Source organism: Pelodiscus sinensis, chromosome 19, assembly GCF_052426305.1.
Source record: "Pelodiscus sinensis isolate ZL-2025 chromosome 19, ASM5242630v1, whole genome shotgun sequence".
NCBI lineage: Eukaryota > Metazoa > Chordata > Testudines > Trionychidae > Pelodiscus > Pelodiscus sinensis.
Genome location: NC_143070.1, coordinates 28826279 through 28842290, shown reverse-complemented (window position 1 = coordinate 28842290; position 16012 = coordinate 28826279). Strand labels below are relative to the sequence as shown.

At 56.8% G+C, this 16012-nt stretch overlaps 2 protein-coding genes across 3 annotated transcripts; both read left to right on the top strand.

Moving 5' to 3' along the window:
* LOC142821642 (zinc finger protein RFP-like) lies at positions 1-2068 on the top strand. Its single transcript, XM_089770509.1, has 3 exons — positions 1-247; positions 443-502; positions 1397-2068. The coding sequence occupies exons 1-3, from the start codon at positions 1-3 to the stop codon at positions 1912-1914; spliced, it is 825 nt and encodes a 274-aa protein (XP_089626635.1). The 3' UTR covers positions 1915-2068.
* A 4193-nt stretch (positions 2069-6261) lies between these two features.
* LOC142821630 (zinc finger protein RFP-like) lies at positions 6262-16005 on the top strand. 2 transcript variants are annotated; one of them, XM_089771132.1, is made up of 8 exons: positions 6262-6758; positions 9961-10056; positions 10869-11099; positions 11242-11313; positions 11405-11427; positions 12137-12252; positions 13195-13254; positions 14126-16005. In XM_089771132.1, exons 1-8 carry the CDS (start codon positions 6342-6344, stop codon positions 14632-14634), a joined length of 1524 nt encoding a protein of 507 aa, XP_089627258.1. In that variant the 5' UTR covers positions 6262-6341; the 3' UTR covers positions 14635-16005. The 2 variants fall into 2 exon arrangements, with proteins under 2 accessions (XP_089627258.1, XP_075769309.2); XM_075913194.2 differs by lacking the exon at positions 11242-11313 and having other exon boundaries at positions 6265-6758.
* The last annotated feature ends 7 nt before the right edge of the window (positions 16006-16012 follow it).

The window sequence follows — 16012 nt, the reverse complement described above, 5'->3', positions numbered from 1 at the left end:
ATGTCCCCGACCAGCCCTTTCCCTGTTTTCACACAGCAACAGACAGAAACCGAGAGGCAGAAGATTGTGGCCGAGTTTCAGCAGCTGCGGCAGTTCCTGGAGGAACAAGAGCGACTCCTGCTGGCCTGGCTGGAGAAGCTGGACGAGGAGACTGGGAGGCTCCAGACTGACACTGAACTGGAAGAACAAGTCAGGGGTTTCTCCCGGAAAACCACTGCGCTGTCGGAGACTCTGAGGGAGTTCACAGGTACCTAGAAGGGATGGGGGAGGGGACAGTGAGCTGGGAAATCAACAGCAGCAGCCTCGATCTTCCCTGCAGTGTAAACACACCTGGAGTGTGTCTCTGCTGTAATGGAAACCCAGGGCTGTGTGTTAGGATTGGGGGTGTTGTGGGCAATATGGACTCCTGAAATGTCACCTGTCTTCTCCCTTCCCCCACCAGACACGCTGCCCTCTGTCCTGGAAGGAGCAGGAGGAAAGTCCCCGGGAGCTTTCAGACAGGGTGAGGTTTCAAGTGGAGACTGAAAACACCTTCCTGAGCGTGTAGCTCAAGTCACCAAACAAACCCCCAGTGACCACGACAGGCAGAGCCCCAAACCTGCCCACTGAGCAGTGAGGCGCCCCACGGACACTGGATCAGAAGGACGAGGGGCCGTGTCCTGCCCCTTTAAGAAATGGGATGGTCGGACCCCTCCACTTCTTACAATGGGTGCAGTTTGCAGGCAGGGGGCTTTGCAGGCAGGGGCTGCGCTTTGTGTCGGGGCAGCTGATCAGCACAGCCCCTCCTTGGGCACCAGCCTCTGCCCTGTGCTGGCCCCTCCCAGTGACCCCACCCCAGATCCCCTTCCCCAGAGCCCTGCCCCCGGCCAGGCCAGAAGCCAGAGCTGGGCTACCCCCATTGAGCCCGGTTGCCCTGAAGAGCCCTGGACCCTCCATTGCCCTGGGGGTGACTAATGCCCAGGCCCTGCTCTGTGGGGTGAGGTGGCTCTTCCCCTGCGCTGCCCCCTCCCCTCTGAGCCCTGGGCGGGGGGTGGAGGCTGCAGCAGGGGAGGGAGTTTCCATCTGGGGGTTAAAGCTGGAACCTGCCTCCTCTGTCCCCTCCCTGCCACTGAACCCTCCTGCTCTAGGCCTGGCCCTGGGGATGGAGCAGCCCAAGCTGGGGGGCAGGAGGCTGCAGCCTCTGCACACAAATGAGAAGCTGATGAAGCGGGTCCCATTGCCCAGGCTGACAAGCTGCAGTGACAGCTCGGCTCAGTCTCAGGGCCCAGGGCAGAGGCAGCTCCCTGGGGCCCAGGCCTGTCCCAGCCACAACAGGGCTGCTGGGGAGGGTGAGAAATGGCCCCAGCTGCCCCCAGGGCTGAGCTCTGCCCCTCACACCCTGATTCTCTCTCCCCAGCGACTGTGACTCTGGATCCAGAGACGGCGCATCCCCAGCTCGTCCTGTCTGAGGACGGGAAACATGTGAGATGGGCAGAACCACGGCAGCAAGTGCCAAGCATCCCAGAGAGATTTGACTCTGTGCCCTGTGTGCTGGGCCGTGAGGGGTTCACCTCGGGGAGACATTGCTGGGAGGTGGAGGTGGTGGATGGGCGATACTGGACTGTGGGGGTGGCCAGAGAGTCTGTGAGCAGGAAGGGAGGGATGAGCTCTAGCCCTGAGGGGGGGATCTGGGCTGTGGGGTGGTGGGGGCATCAGTTCCGGGCTCTCACCTCCCCTGAGACCCCCCCTACCCTTGAGTCCCCCCCCCGCAGGATCTGGGTATGTCTGGACTGTGACCGGGGGCAGGTGACATTTATCGATGCTGGTGCCAAGGCCCCGATCTTCACTTTCCCGCCGGGCTCCCTCCCTGGGGAGAGAATCCGACCCTGGCTCTGGGTAGGGGGCACAAAAACTCAGCTCCACCTGTATCTCTGAAATCAGCCTCTCTAGCCTCACCCACCCCAGTCTCAGTGACCCTGGAGACCTCTCCTGTACCCAGCCCCTGGCTCCTCATCTCTATGATGCCTGAAAGCTCCTCCCCCCGTCAGGGTGGGGACAGGCAGAGGTGGGGGCTGAGTACGGACAGAACTAAGAGCCAGGCAGATTCCCTGCAGCCGCCCTCTGCACTTACCTAGAAGATGGGCCTGCTGCTGGGCACATCTGGGGCGCAGCGCTGCTGTAGTGCCAGGAGAGGCAGGAAACTGGCTTATTCCCCCACTGATCACCCTGAAGCAACAAGTCCCAATGCCTGACATTCTGCGACCCTGTACTGGGTGGGTTGTGACCTGTAGTTTGAAACCCACTGGTCTAGGCAGCCCTTTGCCTCCAGCAAATTCTCCCACTGCTGCAGGCCCTGGGTTGTAGCAGTGTCCCTCATGCAGCAGTGCAGAGTAGGCTGCACATTAAACTCTGGTGCCAAATGAACACTTGGGAGAAAGAGGCTCCTTGTTAAAATTCAGCACTGAACATCGTGGCAGAGACCCCAGCTACCCAGTGCCAACCCTGGGGCTCTGGAGGACTTGAGAGCCCAGGCTGCAATGACCACACCGTTCCCTGGCTCCAGCTGAACTGATGCCATCTGGCTTCCTTGCAACTGTCGTGTATCAACATCTCAGGCTATGTCTACACTGGCGCGATCTTGCGCCAGAAATATGCAAATGAGGGTAAGCGTGGAATATCGCCGAGCCTCATTTGCATATCTAATGAGCCGCCATTTATTTCAGAAGAGGCTCTTGCGCAAGAAGGAGCGTCTACACTGCCCCTTCTTGCGCAAGAAAAACCCTCTTGTGCAATGCCTTTACACCTATTACTTTTCAGGAAGAACGGCATTGCACAAGAGGGTTTTTCTTGCACAAGAAGGGGCAGTGTAGACGCTCCTTATTGCGCAAGAGCCTCTTCTGAAAAAAATGGCGTCTCATTAGATATGCAAATGAGGCTCGGCGATATTCCACCCTTATCCTCATTTGCATATTTCTGGTGCAAGATCGTGCCAGTGTAGACATAGCCCCAGTGTCTTGGGGGCATAAGCAGCTCCCTGGGCTTCTGGTGAGATTTGTGCTCCCAACTCCCTTAGCTGTTTTGGAAACCCCAAGTAACCCATCTCCCTGCTCAGGAAGAGCTCGGTTACCCGGGAAGGCAAACAAGGGGCTAAATCCAGGCCTGAGGCAGCAGGAAGCTGCGAGTGCCTGTGATGACAACACGTGTATTGAAGGGGACAGGCAGGCAGCACTGACAATTGTCTGTTTGCACTGGCGTGGGCGTCTTTGGGTTTCTTTGCTGAGGGAGGCGGAAGCGACAGCGCCGGTTACCAGCGTGCGGGGCACATGTGAGCTAGGAGGGGCAGGTGACTGGTGACGCATTGGGCTGCAGTGGCAGAAGCACCTGGTGTTAAAATTCATTCCTTAGGGTGCCCTAAGCATGCGCCCCCGAGCGGAGCATGCGCAGTAGCCGCGGCCGAGGCTGCTGCCCTCACTCTGCGCGCAGGGGCTGGATCGCTGGGGGCAGCTGGCCCTGCACACGCGGCTCCGCGCGCTGCTGCCCCGGGCTCGGTCCGGCTGTTGCTGGGCGGGGCCCGGCGCCCCACAGAGGCGGTAGCCCCGCCCCAGGGTGCGGGCGGAGAGACCGAGCCTCCAGCCCCACCCCCAGCAGCGGCTGGCGTGGGAAGTCACTGCTTCCTGCCCCCGCCCCGCTCTCCAGGGCTGGCCCCCGCGTCCCTGGGGCTGCCCCTCCCCCGGTCTGGGCTTGCGGTTGCGGGAGTTAAAGGGTTAATCCGCTCCCCAGGCTGCGTCTCCTGCTCTGGGAGGGGGCGAGACTGCTGCTCTGCCGCTGTGTGCACTGAGGGCGCATGGATGGGAGGGGGCAGGAGTTGCACTGGGGGGGGGGCGTTGCAAGGGGATCAGGCTGCGATGGGAGGGATCATGGGGCTAGGGGGAGCGAGGTTGGAAGCTAGAGCTGGGCTGTGGGAAGAGCTGCCCAGGCAGCCCAGCCTGCCATGGGAACCCCAAACTCTCCACCTGCCCTAGGCAGGGGGACCAGGGAGCCCACAGCATCCCCCAGCCTGTGCCCGCCTCCCACCAACTGGCAGAGGTTTTGGGGAGCCCAATCACCAACCTGAAATACAAACACAAAACACACAGAACTGCTTGGCCCTGCTGCAGGGTTTGAATTCGTCTCTTCAACCCCCGCACTCCAGGGCACCCCACGTAGCTTTGCCAGGCACCAGTAGAACATCTGTGCCCAGGGCTGCTCTGCTGGGGTGGGACTGTTACGGACAGAAGCACCAATGAGCAGGGGTTTGGTGCTTCCTTCCCTCCCCCCCCCCCAAGGCAGTGGGGCTGAGCAGCTAAGGCCTGGGGTGTCTGTGCTGGAGACCCTGGGTCTAGTCCCCCCTGTGCCCTTGTGCAACATCCCTTCATTTATGAGTAAACAGCTGCATAGGGGCCCAATACTGGATTGTCTCCAGGGCTGGGATTGTGAAGTCAGGGGCACTTACAGGGCTGGGAAGGGCCTGCAGATACAACTGGTCTCAGTGGGGGTGAGTGCAGGGCAGCTGCAAGGGATCTGAGCTCAGGGATCCATCTCTCCAGCCACCCCCTCACAGCTCCCAGGGGCCACTTCCTCTGGCCACAAATCACTACCTGCTGTGTGTGTCTAACTAGCGTGACTGCAATTCTCAGGCAACATGTTCCCCAGTGAACCCCTCCCCCCCAGCAGTGAGACCCTCTGCCAGTGGCCTCAGAGCTCTGTGTTTGTCCCACACCAGGTACCTGCAGGCCCCTAGTGCCAGCTCCCCTCCCACCCGCTGCCTTTGGGTCCAGCCCTCTCCTGGGGACAGGAGCTTGGTCCCTGCACCATGGAGCCCTGCTCTCTGCTGGGACTGACAAAAGAAAATTAATGCAGGCCTAGCTGGGTGGGGCTGGGTGAAGTGAGGTCACCTCCCCCTCTCAGGCCCAGGCTGACATCCGGGCACATTCCACACAAGCCCTGGAGCTGCCCCCAGATGGACTGTCAGGTTCTGTCTGTGTGTGTGTGGGGGGGGGAGGCACTGGGTCATTGCTCTGGGGAAGGGGGAGATTTACCTGCTCACAGCCCCGTGGGCTGGTTTTTATCTTAGTTTCCCACCAGACAGGGAATAGGAGCCAGCAGAGATTGTGGGGGAGGGCGAGAGGGAAAAGTGCTAAGTTATCCTGAGCAGAGCCAGGTTCAGGTCCCTGCTCTGGCTGAACTCACACGAGTTGCTTATTCCACCTGGGCCTGACTCCCTCTGCTTCTAAGCTGGCGGGAGGGGAAGCTTTCCCCCGATGCATGGGGAGGCTGAGCTCACTGGTGGGTGGGAGAGGCTCAGGCAGGGATGGGGCCAGATAAAGACCAGCAGTCCCTAACAGTGAAGCTGTTTCCTATCCCCAAAGCATCCCCCTGGGGCTGTCCCAGACTTGGCAAGTTTCACACGTGCTCTGTCACCAGCTGGTGTTTCTCCTAACACCCCAGCGCCTGGCTCCTGTGGTTCCGTGACAATCTCAGTGCCTGCCTTAACCCCGGCCATTCTCTTGTTCTCCTGGCTGTGCAGGGCAGGTTGGGAATGTGACCACAGTGACTCCTGTGCACCTGGAAAGAAATGAACCCCCCAGGCTGTCACGTGCAGAACAAAAGCGTCTCTCCTGCAGCCAGCCTCAAGGTCTCTGATGACGGGGTGTTGCCAGTGCTGCCTGATGCTGATCAGTTCGTGCTTTTCAGCCTGGCTGCTCCAGCAAACGGCTCCACGGACAGAACTGGACAAACACACGTTCTCATGTCTCTGCTCAGCTCACTCCCAAGTCCGGGGGGCTCTGCTCATTTGCTGCTTGGGCCCAGCACCTGGCTCTGGGGAACATTCCAACCCCTGTGCTCAGGGGAGTGAGGGGGGAAGGGTCACTGGCTTTTACAGGGACATCAGCATCCTCCTGCCCTAGTGAGCTTGCAGTGGGTCTATGCACCTCAGAAGTTACCTGCTACAGGACAGACCCAACCAAGAAAGCAAGAGAAGGCCCCTGGCCGATACCTACAGTCCTCATCTAGAACCTTTCCAGCACATCAGCAAGGCTCTGCAACCTCTTCTAGGTGATAATTTTAGGACCAGAGCCCTAGTGGGACCTTTTCCACCAAAGCCTCCCGGCCTGAATTGTTTCCTTTGAGGCCTTTCCGATCATCTTGGTTCAGTACAGGGTTGAAAGTAAATTATATTTCTTAAGGGTAAAAAAAAAAAACTCAGGAAACAGCCTGAGTCAGTTCCAGGAAGGGAAACACCCCATTGCTGCTGTGGGCGGGGCACACAGTGTGAGCTCAGGAAAGTGAAACTGATCTTGCTCCACTGCCCAGAGGGAGCCATGGCTGCAGAGAGCACCTTGGAAAGTCTCCAGGAAGAAGCGACATGTCCCGTCTGCCTGGAGTATTTCACAGCCCCTGTCACTCTGGAGTGCGGGCACAATTTCTGCCGGGCCTGCATCAGCCGGTGCTTGGAGGGACCCAGCCCAGCCTCCTCCTGCCCGCAGTGCAGGGCCCCGGTACAGCAGGGCCCCCTCCGGCCCAACAGGCAGCTGGCAAACGTGGTGGAAATAGCCAAGCGGCTGAGTTTGCAGGCACCAAAAGGAGCAGGAGGGGACGGGGTGTGCGGGGAGCACCAGGAGGCTCTCAAGCTGTTCTGCTATGAGGATCAGACTCCGATCTGTGTGATTTGCCATCTGTCTCAGGCTCACTGCTCTCACAGGGTGGTGCCCATACAGGAAGCGGCCCAGGAATATCAGGTAGGAAATTGCTGCCACGTTTAATCTACTGTCTATTTGAGAGTTTGCCTGCCTGTGTCTGTGTGTTCGCCTGTTAGTTCAAGCACTGAGCAGTGAGAGCCAGGGCCGTGGCATTCAGCATGCGGTTTCCTCTGATCATAACTTAAAGCCACACACGGGTTTGGCTGTGCCAGGACAATGGGAGGAACCTGGGATGGGAGTTTGCTTCTCATCAAACCATACAGAAAAGAGACAGACTCAGTGGGGATGTGAAAGGGGCTGGTTGGGGGCACCCACCTCTGTCTGGGACTGCCCCCGTCCCGAGCCTCTCCCCATCTCAGGGGCCCTTTAGGGAGCGTGGGCTGAAGCCCCCCCCCCCCCCAACATTCATGTGTAGGCATTGGTGGCTGCTCCCCTTCATCAGGGCGTGAGGGGAAAGTGCTCAGTTTGCTGCATTCCTCACTCTGGCTGGGGGGCGAAGGGGGCAGATGAACCTGGACCTGCCTGAGCCAGGGGGCATGTACCCCTCTCCCAGCTGGGCCCGCTGGAGCTGCAGTGGCCATGGAGAGGCTGCTTATCTGGCCCAAGCTGCTGCAGTGACTGAGGGCTGGGGTAGGGCTCTCTCCCCAGGGCAGGCTTCCCTTCTTCCTCAGCCCCACCCCAGAGCAATGAAATGAAGCCTGGAGAGTCTCATTTTATTCTCCAAACTATACAAATTGAATTGAGGACCCCAGCAATGTTGGGTAAATCTTCTAATAATAAAATCAGCGCCCTGGCAACAGAGGCAAAATCTCAACTCTTTAAAGCTACCGACTTTGAGAAACTTTGCCCAGAGATGCTGAGTCCTTCTGGGACTCAGCTTAGTTTAAAAGCTCTTTTTTCCCAGTGGAGGCTGGGTCGTTCTCAGGGAGGCTTGGCTCAGAAGAGCTGAGACTGACATCTCTGAGCCAGATGCCCTCAGATAGGGAAAGAGGAAGTTCCAGGCTCTTGTTGCCATTATGGATTTGTCTAACAGAATGTGTTGTTGTTGCCTTGATTTGCATCACAGTAGCCTTGGAGACCCCAGAGGAGATCTGGGCCCTGCACAAAACACAGCGGGGGACAAGTCTTGTCCTGAGCAGGGTACAGCCTAAATAAGACAAAAATGGGTGAGGAGGGAAACTGAGGCACAGAGAGTTGCTCGGGGTCAGTCAGTAGGTCATTGGTAAAAATGGGATTAAAACTGAGGTTTTCCTAAAGTCAGTCCAGATCCCTACCTGATATGCCATGGTGCTATCTCAGCATCAGCCCCACAGTGATGAATTATGGCCCTTAGGAGGGAAAAACATGTTGATAAAGACTCAGCAGGTTTCCCCACTGGGCTGCTGAACTCCTGGGCTGCTCCACGAGGGGATAAACTCAGATGCCACAGTTGGCACTAGAGATCACTAGGCTGGATGCCGTGTGGGGTCCCGAGCGCCTTGAGTCCACCCACAACAGGGCTCCACGCAGTGGAGGGCCATGCTGGGTACCACTGGGATCAGACTGGGCTGGAGCAAAATTCCCCCCAGGCTGGCGCTGCCCGGTGCCAGTCGGACCTGTGCCAGTGGGTACCTGGGCACGGACCAGCCAGCGAGGTTCCGTTAGTCCCACCAGGCAGCCTGTGGGAATCTCCCAGAATGCACTGCTGCCGGGAGCTGTACCAGGGACTGGGGCAAACCCCAACCGTCCTGAACAGAAATCAGCCTTTTAGTTAAGGGAGTCACTGACCCATCCCCAGAGCACAGGACACGCCCACGCCTGCTTGCTGGGCCCTCCCTCAACGCTTGGTCGGCCTCTGTGGGCCTGTCCCTGCCTTGTCAGACCATCCCCACCTACGTCATTCTGCGTGGAGGTGCCGCCCCCACCCTCACAGGTGCCCTGCTGCAGCCTCAGTCTCCTCCTGTCCCTTTCTCACTGGACAAAGCCACGGCCAGGGCTGAGTCCCCACCAGGCAGGGACAGAGCCCCACAGAACTGGGACTGCGCAGCGTAAAGCCCCCCGCAGGCCCTCAGACGGGGGAAGGGACAGACAAAAGGGCAACTGCCCCGGGACCTAGTGATTCATAAGGGCCCAAGGTTCTGGCTGCAGCTGTTACTGAAGCAGCCAAGGCAGCCATCACTCCTGGCCCTTTAACTCACTGCTGCAGTGTGCTGGGTGGCAGTGAGGGCTGTGGGGACACGGCAAATCACACTCTAGGCAGTGTTGAGGGCCGACTGTCCTCAATTGCTCCTTCCACTTGAGGCCCTGCCCCTCCAGGGAGGGCGGAGCCCCTGAACCCCAACCACTTTGCCCAGTGGCGGCCCAGTGACACTCTTGCTCCTCTGAGCCTCCCTCTATCTAGTGGGGTTTGGGCTGGTGCTTAGCCCAGCTCTGTCCTACCAGCGCAGCCCCCAGGCCTCAGGGCTGAGCTCCCAGCCCCTGTTTAAGCCCTGATGAATTCTGGGGTTGGTATCACTCTGTTATTTAAATCCTCTTGTTGCATAAATTGCTGGTTTCGTCCCCTTGGAGGCTAGTCTGATTTACCCCAAGAAGAGAGTCACACTTTCAGGCTGGGTCCAACTCAAGTTTATTGGTTGCAACCAAGGTATGGCTAAGGAACTCAATGTTCAAAGCAGAGCCGACCTTGGGCGTAGGCTAAGCATCCTTTTTTATACTTTCTTTAACTTTCTTATCTAACTTGGCATGTCTTGATTTGTTACCTTAGCTTCGTGTTGCAGCGTTATTGGTTAGCATACTTCAACTTTATTCCACTCAGTAACAACCACCAGTATAGCTTACTTAAGCAATAGCAATTAGCAAATTTCCCTAACTCAAGTAATACGTGTAATCCAGTCCTTGAGAAATGGGTCTAAACGGCTAGTTCCCCTTTTTACTACAGCTTCTAAAACATGCAAAATTAGCTAAATAATATATGCGCTGTTTCAAGCTTAAGTAATGGAAGGGGGAAGAAGCACACATAGTCTTGACTATATTTTACTACACTCTCACACAGAGATGTGCTGATTCGCACACACACACACCCCTGCCCCGTGAGTCCCGGCCTGTTACACATGGTGCATAAATCCCAGTACCGCAGGGTGATAACTGAGATCTCTCTTTGGGGGTCCTGATGTCACACAGCGACTGGGACCAACAGTCACTGGGGCTGTGGGTGGGAAAAAGCCTCACAATGAAACCTCCCAGCTCATTTCTGTTTCCTCAGGGAAAAATCCAGGCCCATTTGAAGACTCTGAGAGGAAAGAGAGAAAAGCTGCTGGGATGGAAAGCGACAGGAGAGGGGAGAAGCCAGGAGTATCTGGTAGGTGCCTGTGGCTATGGACCAGCAGGGACTGGCAGGGGGAGGGGCTGTTTGGAGGCAGGCTCCTGTGTGGCCTTTGGAGGGTGGGATGGCGAGTTGCTCCATGACCATGGCTTGCTGGGTTAGATCCATGTGCAGACAGGCCCTGAGCTTCCATGTCAGGGGATGAGTTAATGTCCAGCCCTTGTGGCTTTCCCAGAAATCCTCCCCCAGTGACCTGGCTGTTGGGTTTGGTCATTTTTTGCATTATCTTGTTTGTTTCTTTTTTCTCCCCTGGTATCTCTGTCAGGGTGGGGCTGAGCAGTATTTCCAGTAAACTGAGCGCCTGGGAGAGATTCAGATGATGCCCAGCTGATTAGCAGAATGCCCAGATTTAGATTTTGTTTCTATTGGTCGTGCACATATGCGCATACCTTGGTGCACACAGAGAAATGTATTCCACACGAGGGTGGAGAAGATTAAAGGGAACATCAGTGTCTGCTCATTTCCTGCATTAACATCTTTGTTCCTTTTTTCTCCCATGGTGTCTCTGTCAGGGTGGGGCTAAGTCCTGCCTTCTGCTGCTTGGGGTCTGAATTCCCAGAGCCCATCAATAACAGAACATGGTGCTCATGACAGACATGGAACCGCTCCTTCAAGAGAGACACAGGGGCCAAAGGAGATGCTGGGAGAGACGCCTCTGCCTAGTACCCACAGAGCAGAGTCGAATGCCAGAAATCTGAGGGTTCTCTCTGCTGCACACTCAGCTCCCCATGAAAGGGACCCGGGCTCCATTCATGCCCCTGACCAGCCCTTTCCCTGTTTTCACACAGAAACAGACACAAGTCGAGAGGCAGAAGATTGTGGCCGAGTTTCAGCAGCTGCGGCAGTTCCTGGAGGAACAAGAGCGACTCCTGCTGGCCCAGCTGGAGAAGCTGGATGAGGAGATTGGGAGGCTCCAGAATGACACTGTCGGGAAACTCTCTGTGCAGATTTCCCATCTCAGTGAGCGGATCGGTGAGCTGGAGGGGAAGTGTCAGAAGCCAGCGAGTGAATTCCTGCAGGTGAGACTGAGGGAGAAACATCCCAGCTCCCCACACAGGGAAGGGAGGCTCCTGAATCACAAGCGCTGGGGTCCAGCTGTCAGATCTGGGTGTAACTCGGCGGGTGCATTGCTGCCATGTGAGTGACTATTGTGCTTTGCAGAGTCACAGGCACAGAGCTACTAGAGATGGCAAAGCCCCATTTGCTCAGGGGATCCATGTTCCTGGGGCCAGGGCAGGGCCTCTCTTCCCATGTTTGCAAAATCCCTTCCCTGGGTCCTGTGTGTGTGTGATGGGGTTGAGATTCTTTTCTCTTTCCTCTATAGGACGTGAGAAGCATCTTGAGCAGGTAGGTGTCTCTCACTCCCCTCACTGCCCAGCTCAGGGCAAGAGCTTGGAGCTGATGTTGGCACCACATCTCCCCTGCAGCCAGATGTGAGGGGAAGGTCACAGGCTGGGCACAAATCTCTGATCAGCGTCAGCCTGCGGCTCTCCCCTGGCCCAGCAGACTCTGGAATTCCCCATTCAGGGCACAGTCTGAGCTCAAGTGTTTCCTGGAGCTGTCACCTCCCTGGGGACTGGCTACCTCAGGGCTGTGGGGTGGGACATGGGCCTGTCACTGCTGGGCACTGAGCACATTCAGCCCAGGGCAGCAGGGACCCAGAGTCTGTCCCACCCGAGGGCTGTTTGGAGACCTGTGGGAAGGGGCTGGGGAGGGGGGAGCTGGTATCTCAGTCTAGTCCCTAGTGGGCAGATTCCTACAGCCCTTCCCCTGGGAACCTCCTGCCCCTCAGCGCCTGGGGGCCAATGGGTGAGTTGGCCGTGGAGACTCAATTCCCCTTTCGTCCCCCAGCTGGTCTCCCCAGGCCAGAGCTGCAGACTGTTCATGGGACCTTTGAGGGGACGTTGCAGGGCCAAGGGCTGCGCTGCCCCTGCTCTCGGGCTGGGAGAACTGAAGGATTCGAACTCCAGGCCCAGCAGAGCAGCGACTCACTGGCCAGAGCTGGAGAACTGAGTCACTCGGTGCAGTGTCCCCATGTGACGTTGTCTCTCCCCAGGTGTGAGACGGGGCCGTTCCAGCCACCAGAGGAGATTTCTCCTGAACTGGGCAAGCGAGTCAGGGGTTTCTCCCGGCAAACGACTGCGCTGTCGGAGACGCTGAGGGAATTCACAGGTACCCAGAAGGGACGGGGGAGGGGAGAGTGAGCGAAGCATCTGAGGCCATGGAAAGAGACCGATGCTGGTCATTTGCTTCCTCGATAGATGAAGCTTTGGTTGAATTGTGAGGTGAGAATGGCGCCCACTTGCCATCCCAGACACTCAGGGTGATTCATTGAACCTTATTTGTTCCAAAAGCCGCTTTGTAATTACAGTGATGTTAGAGCACAAAATGGCCGACACACAGACAGAAACACGCCCAGCTCCGTGTTGCTCTCTGTAGAGACGCTGAGTACACAGACCCCACGGCCCACAGGTAGAGCCAGGAGTTCGCAAACTCTGAACCTCCCACTTGTGTCAAAGGAACCCAAGTGGGTGAAGTTACTTTGAGGCCAAAGTCTTTGCAGAATCTGGGCCTGGGTTGTGACAAATGTCAGGAAGTGAATGAATCAAACCCAGCGGAGTCTGCAGGGTGGGAGGGGTTGTTGAGGAGAAAGCGAATCTCTTCACAGATTGCCCTGGGGTGGCTGTGAAGCTGCAGGGATGTGGGTTCTATTGCTGGGAGAGGCCTGAGTGAGAGAGAAAGTAGGAGCTTCAAACCTTTTTAATTGTGTTAATTCCATAGTTGAAGTTGAAGTAGCTGAACTTGTCTGTTGGCGCTGTCCACGCAGCAGGCAGTGGAGGGAAAAGCACTCTCCCTCCCACTTCCCTTATTCCTCATGCAATGAGAGCTACCAGCACTGACAGAAACACCCCTCAGTTGGATTAGCTGTCTTTACTTGACTGCTAATTCGAACCCTGGGAGATTGACAGCAGGAGCCTCGATCTTCTTTGTAGTGTAGATGCACCCAAGTGTGTCTCTGCTATAACAAAACCCAGGTCTGTGTGTTAGGATTGGGGATGTCGTGGGCAATATGGACTCCTGAAATCTCACTTTTCTTCTCCCTTCCCCCACCAGACACGCTGCCCTCTGCACTGGACAGGGCAAGAGGAAAGTCCCTGGAAGCTTTCAGACAGGGTGAGGTTTCACGTGGAGACTGAAAACACCTTCCTGAGCTTGTAGCTCAAGTCACCAACCAAACCCCCAGTGACCACGACAGGCAGAGCCCCAAACCTGCCCACTAAATGGGGAGGCGCCCCAGGGACACTGGATCAGAAGGACGAGGGGCCGTGTCCTGCCCCCTTTAAGGAATGGGATGGTCGGACCCCCCCACACACACTTCTCACTATGGGCGCAGTTTGTGGGCAGGGGGATTTGCAGGCAGGGGCTGCGCTTTGTGTCGGGGCAGCTGATCAGTACAGCCCCTCCTTGGGCACCAGCCTCTGCCCTGTGCTGCCCCTTCCAGTGGCCCCACCCTAGATCCCCTTTCCCAGAGCCCTGCCCCCGGCCAGGCCAGAAGCCAGAGCTGGGCTCCCCCATTGAGCCCGGCTGCTCTGCTCAGGGGGGCAACTGATGCCCAGGCCCTGCTCTCTGGGGTGAGGCAGCTCTTCCCCCGCACTGCCCCCTCCCCTTTGTGCCCTGGGCGGGGGGTGGAGGCTGCAGCAGGGGAGGGAGTTTCCCTCTGGGGGTTAAAGCTGGTACCTGCCTCCTCTGCCCCCCCACTGAATCCTCCTGCTCTGGGCCTGACCCTGGGGGTGGAGCAGCCTGAGCTGGGGGCAGGAGGCTGCAGCCTCTGCACACAAATGAGAAGCTGATGAAGCGGGTCCCATTGCCCAGGCTGAGGCGCTGCAGTGACAGCTCGGCTCAGTCTCAGGGCCCAGGGCAGAGGCAGCTCCCTGGGGCCCAGGCCTGTCCCAGCCACAACAGGGCTGTTGGGGAGGGTGAGAAATGGCCCCAGCCGCCCCCAGGGCTGAGCTCTGCCCCTCACGTCCTGATTCTCTCTCCCCAGTGACGGTGACTCTGGATCCAGACACGGCTCATCCCGACCTCGGCTTGTCTGGGGATGGGAAACGTGTGAGATGGGAATACACACGGCGGCGACTGCCTGAAAACCCAGAGAGATTTGACTCTGATCCCTGTGTGCTGGGCCATGAAGGATTCACCTCGGGGAGACATTGCTGGGAGGTGGAGGTGGTGGATGGGCAGTACTGGGCCGTGGGAGTGGCCAGAGAATCTGTGAGTAGGAAGGGAGGGATCAGCCTTGAGGGGGAGATCTGGGCTTTGCAGCAGAGGGGTCGGGGTCAGTTCCATGCTCTGACCTCCCCTGAAACCCCCCTACTTCTGAGCCCCCCCAGAAGGATCCGGATTTCTCTGGACTGTGACCGGGGGCAGGTGACATTTATTGATGCTGGTTCTGAGGCCCCGATCTTCACTTTCCCGCCGGGCTCCCTCCCTGGGGAGAGAATCCGACCCTGGCTGAGGGTGTGGCCAGAATCCCAGCTCAGCCTGTATCCCTGAAATCAGCCTCTCTGGCCTCACACAGCCCAGTCTGTGTGAGCCTGGAGGACTCCCCTCTACGCAGCCCCTGGCCCCTCATCTCTATGATGCCTGAAAGCTCCTCCCCTCCCTCCCTGCAGTCCCCGGGATGGGAGGGGGAAGAACCCCTGGGACTGCAGGAGGAGCAAATGGGCAGAGGCTGGGGCTGGGCAGGGGCAGAACTAACAGCCGGGCTGGGGACAGGCAGAGGTGGGGGTGGCAGGACACAGAATTAACCAATCAGGGTTTGGGGGGTGGGGGGAAGCTGGAAGCTGCGCAGCAGCAGGGAGCGATTTGTACCAGTCTGTGTCCTGAGATCTCACTGGGGTCTGCAGGCAGAGCTCCAGCCACAGGAGCCAAAGTCACCTTCCTCTGTGACTGTGGGGCAGCCGGCAATACTTGTAACCTATGTTCCCCTAAGATTTTCCCTCCCTGAGCGGAGTGAGTTTGATCTCGTGCAACAACACTGAGGTCCGTAGGGCTTGTTGGGCGTGTGCCAGGAAGATTCATATTTAAATATAAGACTTCTTACTTCTGTACAGATAACTTGAATAAATGTTATTTGATTCTATTGCATATGAAAAATTCTTTCAGCCTGTCTGCCTGAGTCCATCTGGGTATTTCCCTTAATATGGGCGTTTTCATTCCTTTGAAGAATACTGCTATTAGCGATTGCATGTTCCAAAACAAAACAAATCACTTTTGACCAAGCCCCACATATACCACAAAGTGCACATCTCAGTTTCCTCTCTCCTATTGAGGGCTGACTTTAATTCTTGCCACTATCTAAGGGTACGTTTACACTGTGGAGCTCTTGCGGGATATCGGAAGTATCCTGAAAAAGCTATTCCACAATAGCTATTCCGCATATATTGAAGCAGCCTGTTATTTCTAAATAGATTTTCAAGTAAGGGGTGGCTTATTCTGATGTCCCGGTAACCCTCGTTCCACAAGGATTAAGGGGCATTTCGAATAATGAGTTCTTTCGAAATTTGGTGCTGTGTAGATAGCACCAAATTATGAAATGAGGTATTCTGAAATAGCATTGAAATAAGCTACACAATTTGCTTAGCACATATTGCATAGCTTATTTCAAGCTAAGGATGCTATACAGGCAGTCCCCGGGTTACGTACAAGATAGGGACTGTAGGTTTGTTCTTAAGTTGAATTTGTATGTAAGTCGGAACTGGTACATATTGTAGGGAAAACTCTAGCCAAACATTTCTCCAGAGCTCAGTTTTATTCTCCCACACCTCACTTCCCCAGTCCTTTACTCTCAAGCTGAAGTGTCTGCTGAGAAAAGCCGCTTCGCGTCTCCCTGGTCTGCTGGGGGGAAGCAGCTAGTGCGGGGTTGCCTCAC